Source organism: Bubalus kerabau, chromosome 3 (genome assembly GCF_029407905.1).
Source record: "Bubalus kerabau isolate K-KA32 ecotype Philippines breed swamp buffalo chromosome 3, PCC_UOA_SB_1v2, whole genome shotgun sequence".
In the NCBI taxonomy this organism is placed as follows: Eukaryota; Metazoa; Chordata; class Mammalia; order Artiodactyla; family Bovidae; genus Bubalus; species Bubalus kerabau.
In genome coordinates this window covers 27,452,401-27,469,561 of record NC_073626.1, presented here as the reverse complement: position 1 = coordinate 27,469,561, position 17,161 = coordinate 27,452,401, and the positions used below count along the sequence as shown (strand labels likewise).

Sequence of the window (17,161 nt, the reverse complement as noted above, 5' to 3'; positions counted from 1 at the left end):
TTTTACTTAAGGTAATTATCAGTTATTGTCTGCATTACAGAATTGGGTTAATCGGAGGCTTGGTACTGCTAAGACATGCTCAAGCTTTAAACTAATGGTTAATGTGGACAGTGGCTTAGAAATTCTTATTATATTAGTGTTTTTTTTTATAGCGTCACTTAGCACTTACTTTAAGAAGCTTCAAGAAGGATAATCATTATTAATTTTGAATTACATAGGTATTTTTGGAAAGTCAAGGAATTGAGCTAAATCCCCCAGAGAAGATGGCGCTCGATCCTTACACCGAACTCCGGAAACAGCCTCTCCGTAAATATGTGACCCCAACGGACTTTGATCAACTCAAGCAGTTTCTCACCTTTGACAAACAGGTAGGTGAGTGAGCCGGTAGGTTTGTTCCCAGAAGCGGCACTGCTTATTAGCAAGCTGTCTTGGTAGGTGTGTATTTTGAAACATTACATCTGTATTTTAACTGGTCAGGTACAGTGCTATCTTTCTGGGGTTACAGGTATAGGAATCCCTAGGTTTCATATCAGAGATTCAAAGAAGATTGTGAAGTTAAGTCTTGTGAGTTCCACCAAACTTCTCTCTTAAAGTAATTCCCAAGCACCATCTGCTCCCTAACTTTACATTTCCAGCCGCCCACTTCTTTTCCTAAATATGAATTAATCTCCAAGAATCCTTTGGGAAACCTTGAGTGAATTATATTGGGATGTTTCGAAGCTGCTGCATATATGGAGGTTTCTAATGTTAAAATAGTCATTTCAAAGCATTCCCATTGCAGATGCTTCCTTGTTAAATGTTATAATACATTGATATTTGAGTACAGAATGTTCTGGGTATTTTCCAACTCTGTTCCAGCCTGTCTTCCCCCTTGTGAGCTGGTGTATAGCGCAGATCTGAGTCTTCTCTTCTGTGTACTAAAGGGAAAGAGAAAACAGCGAGATCACCCTCAGTGCTTCTCTGCTGCTGTTTCTCTCAGAAATGTAATTCTGTTTAGTACAGAAAATTTTACCTAGCACTACCAAATTCTTTTAAGAACATTCTTTAAACCAGTCATATGACTGTTACTCTTTTGTAAAGATTCTGTTTTTGAGGTTGAAAGAACTAAAATACTGATTAATAAATGAAAATTCTTTTCATACTAATTATATACAAACCATTCACGTGTATCTTTATTAATTACGTGTAAACCACTGAATGAAGGGCCCACTGCTCTTTTAATTCAGCTTCTCTTTCACTGACTAATATTTTGGACCAAAATGAATCCTTTCTCAGCACAAGCTTATAAGCCTATTACTTAATATTTTCCAACTGTTGACATCTGGTTTATAATTTCAGATGTTTTTGTATCTTTGGTGACTACTTTTTTTTTAATAACCATCTGAGATTACTTCATAGTCTTTCTAGCTTGTCTTTTCATCACTGATACATAAATGCCAAAGTAGCTAAGTTAAACTCTCCCCTTGTGGAATTTTTTCTTTAAGTCACTGCTTTGGGTTCTTCAAAGGTTCTTCGATTCTATGCCATCTGGGATGACACAGACAGCATGTTCGGTGAATGTCGGACCTACATCATTCATTACTATCTTATGGATGACACGGTGGAAATTCGAGAGGTCCACGAAAGGAATGATGGGCGAGATCCCTTCCCCCTCTTGATGAACCGCCAGCGCATGCCCAAGGTTTTGGTGGAGAATGCAAGTATGTGTGATTCAATTTATCCTCTATTAATTGGGACCTTTCCTGGATCTCAGAGGAGTTACTCAATCATGTGATCATTCCCTTTACACTTGGGAGATGCCTGCTGTGTTCTGTAGGCTTTCCCGTAACTTCCCTCCGTTACTGGCCCCTCAGTCCAAGCTTGTCTCTGAAATGGTCTGGCAGAGATGATTGATACCCAGATCAAGGGACCAGAACCAAAACAGCAGTGGGAGATTTATTTAAGTGTGGAAGGGCTTCTGAGCCATTTCATGTCAGGCTTTTAGTGCTTTTCTGAAATAGCCTTGTTTTCATTCAGAGGCACAGCTTACCATGTCCTTAGGTGTGCTTTGGACTTTGCTTCTCACCTCAACCACTTCCTAATCAATCAGGAAGTTTCCGTGTGGAATAACTTCAGATGGTAAAGACACATCTCTGATTCGTAAAGGTGGATCCCCATTTTATCAGCCCCTGGTCTTTCTTTGCTGGTATAAAATAACCTTGTGAATTGGAGTAAGAATGCAAACAGAATGCAGCTGAGACATGCTGTCTGTCACTACTTCTCTGGAATAAGTGAACTTGCTTTAGTTATTGACTTCAGAGTTTAAGAATTTTCTCTTGCAAGAGTGTCATCTTGGTCACATGTACTGACCAATGTTTGGATAGATGACAGAACTCTGTAAATACTTTCATTGTTTTTTTCTTTTTTTAACTCTGTTTTTTTTTTTTTGGAACTCAGAGATAAGAAATTCCAGGTATTGAGCAAGAGGTTTGTCTCAGGTTATAAACAAATCAGCAGTCTGAAGGCTAAATCCAGCCCACCCACATGTATTGCTGGGTCCGCAGAGTGTGTTTTAAAAATGCAGAGTTGTTTAGGGGCAAGGAGGTAGAGATTTCCATCACTTGGAGAGTGAATAGTCAAAATGTGGTGAAAATACACCTTGATAAATATGTAGTTGTTAGAAACAATAAACAAAATATACAAGAAAGCAAATGGGTGCATCTTAAATGCATACTGCTGTGTAGAAAAAAGAAAACAAGATGCATAGTGGAATACCACTTACATAAAGTAAAACACAAAACGGTGTAAATAGTACACACAAAACCAGAAAGCAGTTCATTAGAATGGTGGCCTGTGAGGCAGAGGAGAATGAGACTGGGGAAAGGGAGATAAAAATTGTCATCATTTTTAAATTAAGAGTTAACTTTAAAACCCTCTTATTTTAAGAAGTGAGAATAAGTGCTTTAACAGCTCCCATTCTCAAATAGCAATAACTGGATTGGTGCCCTTGTTCAGCTTAATCCAGCTGCTGCCTGCTCTGTTCTACTTAGCTCCCATAGAACCCTCCTAGAGTTCCATGACATTGGACTGTGTACTAATTTTGGCCTTCCAGGTGTTTAAATGAGCTGAAATGCCTGCCGTCTGGAGCTGATAAGTGTTAGAGTTATGATTGAGAGGCAGAATGGGAATGTATTCAGGGTGGCATGAAGAAGGGTCAGTAAATCTCATGAAGTCCCTCTTATGTTCCTTGTTTGTCTGCCTTATCAATGTGACCTATGTTTAAACTTTTTAACATGTAATCATCCGCTCCTATAACTTCCCAAATTTTAACAAAATTTTCATCAGAGGTAGATGGAGAGGTAGCCAGGTGACCTGTGCATGGTCCCTTGAAAAGATAGGAGACATATATTTTTGTGAAAGTTACAATTAGTCTTGTGGTAGCAGGACAGAAAAAGCTAAGCTCCCATCAGCTAAATAATTTCTTTAAGTGGAAAAATAAATGGTGTTAAAGCATCTGATCGACTTCCAGAGGCCTTTATCTAGTGGGTAGTTCTTATTGAATTCAGTTAAACAAGAGTTAAATATCTGCTCCGAGAACCATGTCATGTGCTAAGTGCTGTGGAGGATAAGATAAAATTGCTCCAGACCTAGAATGCCTGTCCTTCAGTCACTTTCAGTGGCTGGGGAGACAAGTTATATACACATTCAGAGTGCTTAAACAGTAACACGGGTGCCCCAGGTGATCTGATTGCTGATTCGCGTGTCATGTAGACAGAGCTCAGAACACCGGGTGTGAGCTAGAAAGACCGAAGAAGCCTTTACAGGAGAGCCTTTACAGGGTTAGGTTATTAAGACCTAACCCTTACTTGGAAAAATCTTATATACAGAAAGAAAATGATTCCAGAAGTAAAAATCTGAGATGTAAGAAGCAGTAAAGAAAGAAAATGGTAAAATGTAGGTGAATCTAAATAAACACTGACTATACCCACTGAAGGAATAATGTTGAATTTAAAGTGAAAGTGAAAGTCGCTCAGTTGTGTCTGACTCTGCGACCCCATGGACTGTACAGTCCATGCAGTTTTCCAGGCCGGAATATTGGAGGTACTGTTCCCTCCTCCAGGAGATCTTCCCAACCCAGGGATTAAACCCAGGTCTCCTTCTTTGCAGGTGGATTCTTTACCAGCTGAGCCACCAGGATTGAATTTAAGGGGGTTAAGAATATCAAGATAAAATTAAAGTGTATTACAATAATGATATTGAAGCAATGATAGGATTAAGAAAACAAGTTTTGAAAAGTGGGTATTTTTGTGGATTATTTATTTTCATCGAAATAGAATTAACTTACAATACTATGTTGGTTTCAGGTGATCTGATACTTGTATACATTACAGAGTGATCACCAGGTTCTGTCTAGTTACCATCTGTCATACCATACAAACTTATTACTGACTCTATCCCTATGCTGTACCTTACATCCCTGTGACTCATTTTACAGCTGAAGTTTGTATCTTTTAATCTTCCTCCTCAGTTTTACACTCATCCTATCACCCTGCTCCACTCTGGCAACCACCAGTTAGTCCTCTGTATCTCTAAGTCTGTTCCTGTTTTGTTAAGTTTATTCTTTTATTTTACTTTTTGTTGTTGTTGTTCAGTCGCTGAGTCTTGTCCAACTCTTTGTGACTCCATGGACTGCAGCATGCCGGGCTCCCCTGTCCTTCACTATCTCCTGGAGTTTGCTCACTCATGTCCATTGAGTCAGTAATACTGTCTAAACCTCTCCTCCTCTGCCTCCCCTTCTCCTTTTAACCTTCAGTCTTTCCCAGCATCAGGGTCTTTTCCAACAAGTTGACTCTTTGCATCAGGTGGCCAAAGTTTTGGAGCTTCAGCTTCAGCATCAGTCCTTCCAGGGAGTATTCAGGGGTGATTTACTTTAGGATTGACTGGTTTGATTCCTTGCAGTGCAAGGAACTCTCAAGAGTTTCCTCTGGCACCACAGTTTGAAAGCATCAATTCTTTGGTGCTTGGCCTTCTTTATGGTCCAACTCTCAATAGCTTTGGCTTTATGCACCTTTGCTGTCTAGGTTTGTCATAACTTTCCCTTCAAGGAGCAAACATCTTTTAATTTTATGGCTTCAGTCACTGTCCACAGTGATTTTGGAGCCCAAGAAAATAAATCTGTTACTACTTCCCCATCCATTTGCTATGAAGTAATGGGACCAGATGTCATGATCTTAGTTTTTTGAGTGTTGAATTTTAAGCCAGCTTTTTCATTCACCTCTTTCACCCTCTTGAAGAGGCTCTTTAGTTCCTCTTCACTTTTGACCAGTAGAGTGATATTATCTGCATATCTGAGGTTGTTGATATTTCTTCTGGCAGTCTTGATTCCAGCTTGCGATTCACCCAGTCTGGCATTTCACATGATGTACTCTACATATAAGTTAAATAGGCAGGGTTACAGTATATAGCCTTGATGTATTCTTTCTCCAGTTTTGAACCAGTTTTTCCATGTCTACTTTTTAGATCCCACATGTAAGTGAAATCCTACAGTATTTGTCTTTCTTCAACTTAATTCACTCAGCCTAATAACTCTTTAGGTCTTGCCACGTTGTGGAAAATGGCAAGATTTCATTCTTTTTTTATGGCTGAGTATATTCATTGTATGAATGGATAATGAAGGAGAAAGACAAATATCATATGATATCATTTATGTGTGGAATCTAAAATAAGACACAAGTGAACCTATTTATGAAATAGAAACAGACTCACAGACATAGTGAAGTCTGATTCTGTGTTTGGACATCTGTTGATTTCCCCGGATGAACAGATTACTGGAACCATTCACACTGACTGTCCCTGCCTTCTGCCACAGGATCACACTGGCCTCACAGCATTGATCACAATTGCAGTGAAACCATTTTTTGTGTGTTTAGAGTCTGCCGCCCCAAACAGAGTGTTGCCTCCATCAAGCCAGGAATTTTATCCATATTATTAATTGTGGTCACTAATAATTTGTTAGATGAGTGGATAAATGAGTGGGTGAAAGTGAAAGTCGCTCAGTCGTGTCCAGTTCTTTGGGACCCCATGGACTATAAAGTCCATGGAATTCTCCAGGCCAGGATACTGGAGTGCGTAGCCATTCTCTTCTCCAGGGGATCTTCCCAACCCAGGGATCAAACCCAGGTCTCCTGCTTTGCAGGTGGATTCTTTACCAGCTGAGCCACAAGGGAAGCCCAAGAATACTGGAGTGGGTAGCCTATCCCTTCTCCAGTGAATCTTTCTGACCCAGGAATCAAAGTGGGTTCTTCTGCATTGCAGGCGGTTTCTTTACCAATTGAACTATCAGGGAAGCCCCCAAATGGGTGGGCAGTTGAACTAAATGACTTGGATCCCCCCACCCTAGATCCAGTACTCTGTCTTTAGAGAAGGATGTTTATTCTTTTCTCTTGTGATGATTCCTTCTAAGCCTTAATTCTACTGAGATTAGTGACCCATGGACAGAGGAGCCTGCCTGTCCATGGGGTTGCAAAGAGTCGTACACAACTGAGTGACTAACACACACCCAACAGGGATATCGGGAGCCTAATATGGGAGAGAGACTTTACAGAAACCATCTGGGCCATTATTTATGGGTCCCGTTCACAGATAGAAATACACAGCCCTGTGTTCTGCTGGGAGCGTGGAGGAGTCACTGACCCTCCATCAGAGCTGAAGCCCACACCTGCTCTGTTCTCAGGATTGCCCGGCTGTTGTGTGTCTATCTTTCTTCCCATCTTCATTCCTTTTTCTCTCTCCTCTTTCTGCTGTCTTTTGTTAGAGAACTTCCCTCGGTGCGTGCTGGAGATCTCTGATAAGGAGGTGTTGGAATGGTACACGGCCAAAGACTTCATCGTTGGGAAGCCGCTCACTATACTCGGGAGAACTTTCTTCATTTATGATTGTGATCCATTTACTCGGCAGTATTACCAAGAAAAATTTGGAATCTCTGATTTACCACGCATTGATATGAGCAAGAAGGAACCACCTCCTATGAAACAGGTAATGGAACACTGGCTCTGAGGGTAGTGAGAGAGTTCATCTTCTGATAGAGGACTTTAAGGACAAAAAGGGCTCTTATATGAATACCCAATTAAAAATGGGAAAAACATATGAAATAGAGCAGTTCACAAAAGCAGAAATACAAATGGCTAATGAACATATGGAAAGACCCTCAACTCATCATCAAAGAAATAGAAATTAAAATACTGAGGTTTAGGATTTTTGATTTAAAAAGACTCAACAGCATCCCATGTCTGCCCTGATGTGATGAAATAAGCTTTTTCCCGGACTGCTAATAGGTGACCCAGTGAGGAAAGCTCTGAAAGACCATTTGTTATCATTTTAACTTTTCCAAAATAAAAATATTACATATCTCTTAACCCAGAAAATCTGGTTTGGGGATTATAAAAAGATAGGTGTAAGGACCTGTATTGTAGCATTGTTTATAATAAGGTGTTAGAACATTGGCCGAATAAATTATAGTATATCCATCCATACAATTAGAAGACTGTAAGTCTCGTTAAAAAAAAAAGAGGAAGTCTGTGCATATTGGCATGAAAAAAATGTCCATAACATTTTTAAGGGAGTGTGAATACATGATGTGGCACTAATTTCTGTAGATTACTGTATACAGCATCTGCTTCCGTCACTGAGGAAAAGACCCGGAGGAATGTTTCCCCAAACGATCTACAGTTGTTAGTTCTCCAGTGGGCAGAAGGGAGGGAAAGAGGGAAGTGGGAGATGACCAGGGACCTGTTTTTTATACTGTGTGGTTTTAATTTCACTTTCTATACCAAGCTGTATATTACCTTAATAATTTTTAAAATTTTTTCATTAAATTCCAGACCCCTAAGACATTTCTTTTTTTTTTTTTTTTTTTTTTTTGTCTATTTATCAAACCTTTCACTTAAAAAGTGATTGGGAGCAAGAAAAAAAAAAAACAAAACCCTAATTAATTGAAGATGTTGGAAGATGGTGTTCTTTAATTGCAGTATTGCTGTCCTTAAAAATCAGGCAGAATCCCAGAATTCAGTTCTGTGTACCTCAAAGTCCACTGTGATCTGAGAGTAAGTTCATGGTGTCTTTAATGCACCAAAATAGTAATCTAGTAAACTTGGGCCTTCAGAATGGCTCAGCCACGTATTTTAGAGTTTGAAGTAACAACTGCGTGTTTTCAGAATTACACAGCCAATTCCAGAAGCATCTCACGTATCAAGGCCCACAGTGTCATAGACCAAAGGCACTGGTGCCATTACACCTGTCTAGGGGAAGAACAATTCACACAACCTCTTTGTGTGTTGCTCGTGTATAAAATAGTGTGTGAGCATCCATGGCCCATCTTTATTTTGCTAGCATGTGTGTAAAATTATGTCAGCGGCCTCTTCTCAAAAGACAGTGATTGGAAGGATGGAATGGTTGAGTTCCTCCAGCCTGGCCGCTGCTTTACCCACATCTCTTGGCCCGAGCCGCTTGCCTATCTGCTGAGTTACAAGGGTTCTGTGTCCTGTTTTATCCCCTGGACTTCTGCTAATGCTCCTTCTCCTGCTTGAACCACTTTTGCATCATTTCTTTACACGGCTCTCTCTTACCTCTCACAACTTAGTGTAGGCCTTCTTTCTTCCAAGAAGCAAGTACCTTTAAGCTCTCCGCAGTCATTACCCTTGGCCATCTAAACTCTACACAATGAAGTGGGGACACAGGGATGGGAGGCTAGCAGTTTCTAGAGGCACCAAGCCAGAGTCAAGCCGATGGGCAGGGACAGAGCCGGATATGAAGTGCATATATTTGATTTGAGAATCGTGACCCTCAGATCAGGAGTAAGTCCACATGGATCCAGAGGCCACATGAGCTAGATCTCAGACTTGGTCCACTGGAGACATGCTGGTAGAGAGGAGGAAGAAGCCAGGGCCAGGAGGGTCCATCTGCCATGGAGCCAGCCTCTGAACACAGCATTTAAGGGATGAGGGGCTCTCAGACTTTATGTGTGTGTGTACATGTTTAAAAAAAAAAAAACCCTGGGCAGGAACTCTGGAGGGTGGGTCATTGGAACAGGGGTATCTAGGAGTGGTGGTGTCCACAGAGGAATAGCTCTAGTTTGGAACAGGACCCATGCAGCAGCTTGGCGTATGATGGAGTATGGGAAGCACAGTACCAGGGCCACAGGCGGAAGGGCTGATATCTAGAGAAGGCCTGCATCCCAAGAGGGGCAGTGAGATTCGATTTGAGGGAAATAGGTGGAAACCTGTTAAAACACAAAAGGAATTTGGCAGGAAGGTGCTCAGAAGCTTACCTCCCTATTTCAAAACCCCTTAATCTCCCCTGCACCCCCCAACCAGGTTGCTCTCACTGTGTATTGGTATTAGATAGTGCCACTGCATTTCTGCTGCTTACAGGTAAGTTAGAGCTTAGCATGTGGGCAGTGCTATGGGCAGCTTAGCATGAGGGACTTTCAACCAAAGTTGCTCTGTCCATGGCAACTTATGTATTCACTGCCTACTGGTTTCGCATATGGGACAAATTAGTCATTGTCCATTTAGTGGATCCACTAATCACACTTCCCTGGTGGCTCAGATGGTAAAACCATCTGCCTACAATGTGGGAGACCTGGGTTTGATCCCTGGGTTGGGAAGATCCCCTGGAGAAGAAAATGGCAACCCACTCCAGCATTCTTTCCTGGAAAATCCCATGGACAGAGGAGCCTGGCAGGCTACAGTCCATGGGATCACAAAGAGTCGGACACGACTGAGCGACTTCACTTAATTTAGTCACATTCCAGCCATGCAGATCATATTAATCACATACAGCCCAGGGGTGGGTGAAGGATCAATGTTCTAAGCACTTCACCTTGAATGAACATAACAAAGTCCATGGTTTTTGAGGGAGTCCCCATTATAGATGGATCAGGGCTCATACAGACTAATTTGTTAAACTTGCTGAATACAATATGTTTGAAGATTTGGGGAAGGTGTCTACAGGTGAAAGCATGGTACGAGTAAGTTCGCTGAGAAAGCAGCGCAAAAAGGAGTCCGAGAAAAAGAATTCAGCTGAAGTCTGCCTGGCATTGATGAGAGGGAGGAAACCTCTGAATTATTAATACTTAAGTTTTTGACAAATCCCAGCATCCTGTAGTGGTACCTTCAGCCCTTTATGGAACCTAAGTTCATGACAAACATAAGTTCACCCTGTACTTCCACACTTACCGAATAATCTTTGCATCTGGAATTCAGTTCCATGAGTTTACTTCTTCACCAGGAAAGGGGAGTCCTGGGTGGACAGTGGGGGGTCTGAGTTCTCAGTAAAGTATGACTGTCATTACTATGAGGCAAAAATCAAGAAATAAAAATATCAGAAGTATGGAGGGTAATAGGGAAAAAAGGAGCATGAACCAAGCCCTGTCGCCTCCACCCTACCCGAGCTCCAACACACAAGAAAATGGTTTCCAGATCTGCCAGGCGGAGACCTACACCCCAGAACAAAGAATTCACAGGCCCCTGGGCTTTACCATGCTGCAAGTCCATGAGTACCAGGGCTGGGGAGCAGGGCAGGGCTCTGCTATGGCGGTAAGCGGTCAGTGGACATCAGCGATGTCTCAGTCCAGTCTGGAGGGTTATTTTGTAGCATCATGAGTCACTTGTGTGAGCAGTGATCAAGGGCGTAAAATCTATAAAGAACGGAATATGTGATATGTTGTTTTTTCCGATTGCATTTGAATATGTAGAAATTACTTTTAAATATTTTCCAGACTTTAAAAAGAAACTTACAGTTACCTTTAATGAAATTTTAAAAACAAGCAGCATCTGCTTTATTTCTTGCTTCCTTTTTTTCTTCAGGAGTTGCCTCCCTATAATGGTTTTGGCCTAATTGAAGACTCTGCTCAAAACTGCTTTGCTCTCATCCCAAAAGCTCCCCAAAAAGATGTTATTAAAATGCTGATGAACGAGAACAAGGTGCTTCGTTATCTGGCCACACTGGTGAGGACAGTGTTTGTATCCTGAGGTTCTGCTGTGCCTCAGTGCTGTGCACGGTTGTCCGTTTCATCTGTAAGCTAGAGAGTAACAGCTGTCGGAGTCACGTTGAACTCCAGCCTTCAGGCAGGGTGGACGGCATTAAGCATGGTGCTCCCGAACCAAGACCTAGCTCAAGTCCTATCTGCCTTCAGAATCTCTCTGAAATCATTCATCTCTCCTCGCTAGCCCTCACATTTTGACCGACTTTTTGGCCTTTTTTATTAAGCAGTTATGAAAGCCTTGACTTATATTCAAAGTATCTGTCTCTTTGTGTGCCTTTCCAGTGAACTGTCATTTCCTTGACAGCAGGGACCGTGTCTTTTATATTCATTAAATGTAACAAATGGAATCGTACTAACTTAATAGGTAACTTTGGGAGGTCATATGTTTAGTGGCTAAGAGGTTTGGAAAGAGACAAATTTAGATCCTGAATGTTCCACTCAGTGGCTGAATTGCCTGAAGCAAATTACTGATAAGAATTCAAAGGGTAATGTCTCTAAAAATAGAAAAAAAAAAAAAACCAGAAATAGAAATATAACTGTTTTATTTAGAAATGTAGACATAAATAGCAGAAATTGACACATTACTCTGGCAATAGAAATGTGTTTGAAAAATGAGAACATAGTTAACTGATACATTTTTTGAAATGTTGAACAAAGCTTTGAAATGAGAGTTCTAGCAAATTCTAGGCCAATTAGAACACTTCACACTGTAAGAATTCTGGTAAGGCAGAAACCAAGATGACATTGTAAAGCAGTTTTCCTCTGATTAAAAAATAAAATAAAAGAATTCTGATTAATGAAGGTTTTGCATTGTTGCTAAGTTCTTTGAGTTACTATTAAAGTTCAGTAGGTTTGTTGAATTATAACATAGTAATTGTGAATTCCTTGAGGGCAGGGGTAGTGTCTCTTTAGACTTTGTAGGCACTCGATAATTATTGGTTGAGTTGGTAAATTAATTTATTTACACATACACTGTCCATGAGTCAGGCAATATAATGTTTTACTCATTTTATGTTTTGAAATATAAGAATCAGAGAGGTTAATTGGTGTGTCCCAGGTCTTACTGCTTAGACAGAGGCAGAACTGGAACTCAACCTAATGAAAACTCTCAAGTTGAAAAGATACATGCACCCCAGTATTCACAGAAGTACTGTTTAAAATAACCAAGACATGGAAGCAACCTAAATGTCCATCACCAGAGGAATGGATATAAAGAAGCTGTGTGGAAGGGGGTGTGTGTGTGTGTAATGGAATATTACTCAGCCATAAGAAAACTTGGAATAATTTGCAGCAACATGGATTGACCTAGAGATTATCATATAGTAGAATTTCAATAAACAAGCCTGGAAGAGAAGAGTGAAGTAGAAAATTAGCATTATGCACACCCCACAGTAAATTTGTTGCTGACCAGATCCATCAACAGATGCTAAAATTAGTGGGAAAACCTTTGGGGAAAAACACGATTTTCATAGTTTGCAAGTAGACATGATCTCCATAGTTAGCGAGTATCTGCCTCAAGATATTTATTAACTGCAAAGGGAAAGATGGTGACTTCCTAGGAGAGAAACCTACCAGGCATCTTCTTAACCAAGTGATCAAGGTCAGCGTCACCAATAAAAAGACATTTTGACATCACGGACTCCTTGATATGCACAGAAAAGGATCTTCATACATTTTCCTCCCCTTTAAAATTTTCTTTTTAAAATTATGTATAGAAATGGATTTGTGTAAAGCCATAGACTTTGCGTAATTACTTTAGTGTCCTTGAAGCTGAACATAATGTCAGCTAAGAGGTTTCAGACTAGCCACCTTTGGATAGAATATAGCTCATATGTTATCTCTGGCCTGCCTGTTGCTTTTAAAGAGTTGAAGTCAACATGTTAAAGTCAGGGATTTAATATAGTAATCCATATTTCTATCTTCTCATGAAAAACTGGAAGATCTAGCAACATTGGGCCTGCATTCATTCCCACAGGCAACAGTCAACTGGTGTGAGTTGGGGCAGCTTCCCTTAGGTGAGGTGTACCCTGTCCAGGCCTCCAGAGTCACCCCATACTGTTCATTCATATTATATTCCATATGTTAGGTTTATATTGTACCCTAGTCCCTGTAGGTGTTTTAGTTGGTGGCATCTGCATAGATCATGTATCTTCATAATGTCCTCTTTTCTTCACCTTTCCAGGAATCCCCCTTCCCAGAAGACAAGGGCCGCCGGTTTGTCTTGTCTTATTTTCTAGCCACTGACATGATCAGTATCTTTGAGCCTCCTGTTCGAAATTCTGGTATCATTGGGGGCAAGTATCTCGGCAGAACTAAAGTTGTCAAACCAGGTTCCTCGGTGGAAAACCCTGTCTATTATGGCCCCAGTGACTTCTTCATTGGTGCTGTGGTTGAGGGTAGGTCTCAGCAGAGTTCAGGCTTTCCTACTGGCTTTGTTGGGGATTTAACTGAGTGAACACTTGTAGGAGGCATTAGTCTGCAGTCCAGAAGTACATGTGGTTCAGTGTCGTAATGTCCTCCTTTATCAATTAAACTGTAAATTGGTTGCATTTGTTGGCTGTAGATGGAGACTTGGAGCTCCCTAAGTGCTGAGCAAACTAGTGCACATTAGTTTGGAGAGCTATTTAAGGTTCATTAGTCTAGGTCACAAATACATGTCTGTGAATTTTTACTCTTGGTTGCCTGATAAAAACATAACCAAGCTAATGTATTTCTACCTTCTCCCCAGTGTTTGGCCACCGGTTCATCATCCTTGACACAGACGACTATGTTTTAAAATACATGGAGAGCAACGCTGCCCAGTATTCACCAGAAGCACTCCTGTCGATTCAGAACCACATTCGAAAGCAAGAGGCTCCTGCACCAGAATTGGATGGGTATGTCTGACCATCTGAGATCCATTTTGGCTTTGGCACAATGAGATATTCAGGAAACAGTTCTTAATGAATGGGTAATCACATTTTAGCTTTTCAAATTTCCCTCACCAGTGGAAATTCTTATACACAGGTGGTGGTGGTTGTTCAGTTACTAAGTCGTGTCCTACTCTTTTATGACCCCATGAACTGTAGCCCGCCAGGCTCCTCTGTCTATGGGACTTCCCAGGCAAGAATACAGGAGTGGGTTGCCATTTCCTTCTACAGGGGATCTTTCTGACCCAGAGATGGAACCCATGTTTCCTGCTTGGCAGGTGGTCTACACAGGTTACCTGGGTTTAATATAATAACTTGGGTTTCCTTGGTGCCTCAGTGGTAAAGAATCTTGCCTGCCAATGCAGGAGACACCAGTTCAGTTCCTGGGTTGGGAAGATCCCCTGGAGAAGGAAAAGGCAACCCACTCCAGTATTAATGCCTGGAAAATCTCATGGACAGAGGAGCCTGGTGGGCTGCAGTCTATTTTGGGACTCAAAGAGTCAGACATGACTTAGTGACTAAACAACAATGATTAAGACAGTGGCTATAGGGGAGATGAGAGGAGGAGGCGGTACGGAGGATGAATGTTTCTGACCTGAGCAGTTGGAAAGGAGGAGTTGCCACCAACTGGGATGGAGACGTATATTGTAGGTAGAGGAGGGTTTTTTGGAGGTGGTGGGGTGGTGGGGATGTTTCAGTTTTGGACATACTAGGGTTTAAGATACCTTTAGATAGTCAAGTAGAGTGATCAAGCAGGTGGTTGGACATATAAATCTGGAGTTCAGGTGAGAGGCCTATGCTGTGGGAGTTGTGGGCATATAAATGATATTTTAAGCCACGAGACTGGGTTAAATCTCTAAGGTAGTTGTTATAGACAGAAGAAAGAATAGCTCCAAGGATTGCACTCTGGAGTCCTCCAGCAATAAGAGTTGGGAAGAGAAACCGGAGAAGAGCTAGTGAGGCTGGAAGAAAGCTAGGCAGGTGTGTCCTGGAATCCAGGGGGAGGGTCCAGGCATCCCCTTTTGCCCAGAAGTTTATAGTGGCATTATAAATGTGACCACGCAGACAATCTTTGTGCCAATGGGAAAATTCACTTTTGTTCTGCAACTTCAAAAACTTTTTGTCAAAACATGAAAAACTCTGATGGTTACAAATGTATAGGGAGATTAAAAAATAGTAAAATTGATTTTTATTTAGTCCACTGTAATTTTAAGACATTGCCAATGCTGAAGATTAAAAATGTTTCATTTGTTTGTAAAAAACAATTAAGAGTAGTTGGGACAGTGCTTGCCTTCCTGTTGTCACACAATGCAAGTATCTTTTCTGTGCCTCCGCAAATCATCAGATTCCTTTCCAAGTTTGAATCAACTTCCAATGTTTTATTCTCGCTTTTAGTGTTGTGATTATATCCTAGAGTTCCTTTAATGACAGTGAAATATCTCAGAGTCCTTTTAATGTGAAGTTTTTGAGCTTCCCAGGTGGCTCAAATGGTAAAGAACCCGGCTGCACATGGGAGACCTGGGTTCGATCCCTGGGTTGGGAATATCCCCTGGAGGAGAGAACAGCATCCCACTCCAGTGTTCTTCCCTGGAGAATTCTAGGGACAGAGAAGCCTGGCAGGCTGCAGTCCATGGGGTTACAGAGAGTTGGACACGACTGAGTGACTTTGGCTTCACGTCTTGCTGGCAACTGGGATATCGTGATCCTCTTTGTCCTGATCGTTTCCTCCTTTTGGGTCAGTGTGCTGGCCTTTGCTGGGGTCCTCTGGCTGCACGTCGAGTCTCTCAAACGGCAGCGGTGTCCATATTCCCAGTCAGCTAGTTCTTCTCTAACTCCGCTGTGTTTGACCTGAATTCTCCTTTCTAGCTCTATCACTTTTGGTTTTTCTGCTGCACTCTCATCTTTGCTGGTCAGAGTTCTCTCTTTCATTGTCCATTTTTTCAAACTGTCACTTGAGTTTATCTTTTAGAGAAAAGGAGGCAATGCAGCTACACACTTTGCTATCTGTGTGTGGCTTCAAAAACGCATGCCTCGTTACTAGTTACTGACAGATTTTGAAGAGAGGATATGCTTGTCATTGATTATGACACACATCTGCTATTTATACAGTGACTTGTGGGCTAGAAATCTGACAGTGAGTTTTCACTTTAGGCAGTAATTCACAGTTAATGAACTGTGGTAACTGAAAGTCGAACCATGTTGTTGAAGGACTGGGTTATTTAACCAGTGAACTGTGGTAACTGAAATTCATGCATATCTGAGCCATGTGAAGTCGTAATTGTCTGCACATCAATGAAGACAGTGATATGCTGTCTCAGGTGAGGATTTAGCAACAAGTAGGGGGTACTGGAAGAAGCACAAGCTGGAACCAAGACTGCCGGGAAAAATACCAATCACCTCAGATATGCAGATGACACCACCCTTACGGCAGAAAGTGAAGAGGAACTAAAAAGCCTCTTGATGAAAGTGAAAGAGGAAGGCGAAAAAGTTGGCTTAAAGCTCAGCATTCAGAAAACCTAGATCATGGCATCTAGTCCTATCACTTTATGGGAAGTAGATGGGAAAACAGTGGAAACAGTGTCATACTCTATTTTTTTGGGCTCCAAAATCACTGCAGATGGTGACTGCAGCCATGAAATTAAGACGCTTACTCCTTGGAAGGAAAGTTATGACCAACCTAGATAGCATAATTCAAAAGCAGAGACATTACTTTGCCAACAAAGGTCTGTCTAGTCGAGGCTGTGGTTTTTCCAGTAGTCATGTATGGATGTGAGAGTCAGACTGTGAAGAACACTGAGTGCTGAAGAATTGATGCTTTTGAACTGTGGTGTTGGAGAAGACTCTTGAGAGTCCCATGGACTGCAAGGAGATCCAACCAGTCCATTCTGAAGGAGATCAGTCCTGGGTGTTCTTTGGAAGGACTGATGCTAAAGCTGAAACTCCAGTACTTTGGCCACCTCATGTGAAGAGTTGACTCATTGGAAAAGACTCTGATGCTGGGAGGGATTGGGGGCAGGAGGAGAAGGGGACGACGAGGATGAGATGGCTGGATGGCATCACTGACTCAATGGACATGAGTCTGAGTGAACTCTGGGAGTTGGTGATGGACAGGGAGGCCTGGCGTGCTGTGATTCATGGGGTCGCAAAGAGTCGGACACGACTGAGTGACTGAACTGAACTGAACTGAACTGAGGGGGTACTGGGGACCTCAGTGAGGACTTCCACTGGA

At 41.6% G+C, this 17,161-nt stretch overlaps 1 protein-coding gene across 1 annotated transcript in view; it reads left to right on the top strand.

Moving 5' to 3' along the window:
- EFHC1 (EF-hand domain containing 1) overlaps nt 1-17,161 on the top strand; it is a 42,734-nt gene that overhangs the window by 12,004 nt on the left and 13,569 nt on the right. The window contains exons 4-9 of the mRNA XM_055571232.1: nt 219-368; nt 1,508-1,700; nt 6,794-7,014; nt 10,845-10,985; nt 13,206-13,419; nt 13,752-13,899. Of these exons, the coding sequence (XP_055427207.1) occupies nt 219-368; nt 1,508-1,700; nt 6,794-7,014; nt 10,845-10,985; nt 13,206-13,419; nt 13,752-13,899 (1,067 nt within the window). The remainder of the gene's footprint in view (nt 1-218; nt 369-1,507; nt 1,701-6,793; nt 7,015-10,844; nt 10,986-13,205; nt 13,420-13,751; nt 13,900-17,161) is intronic.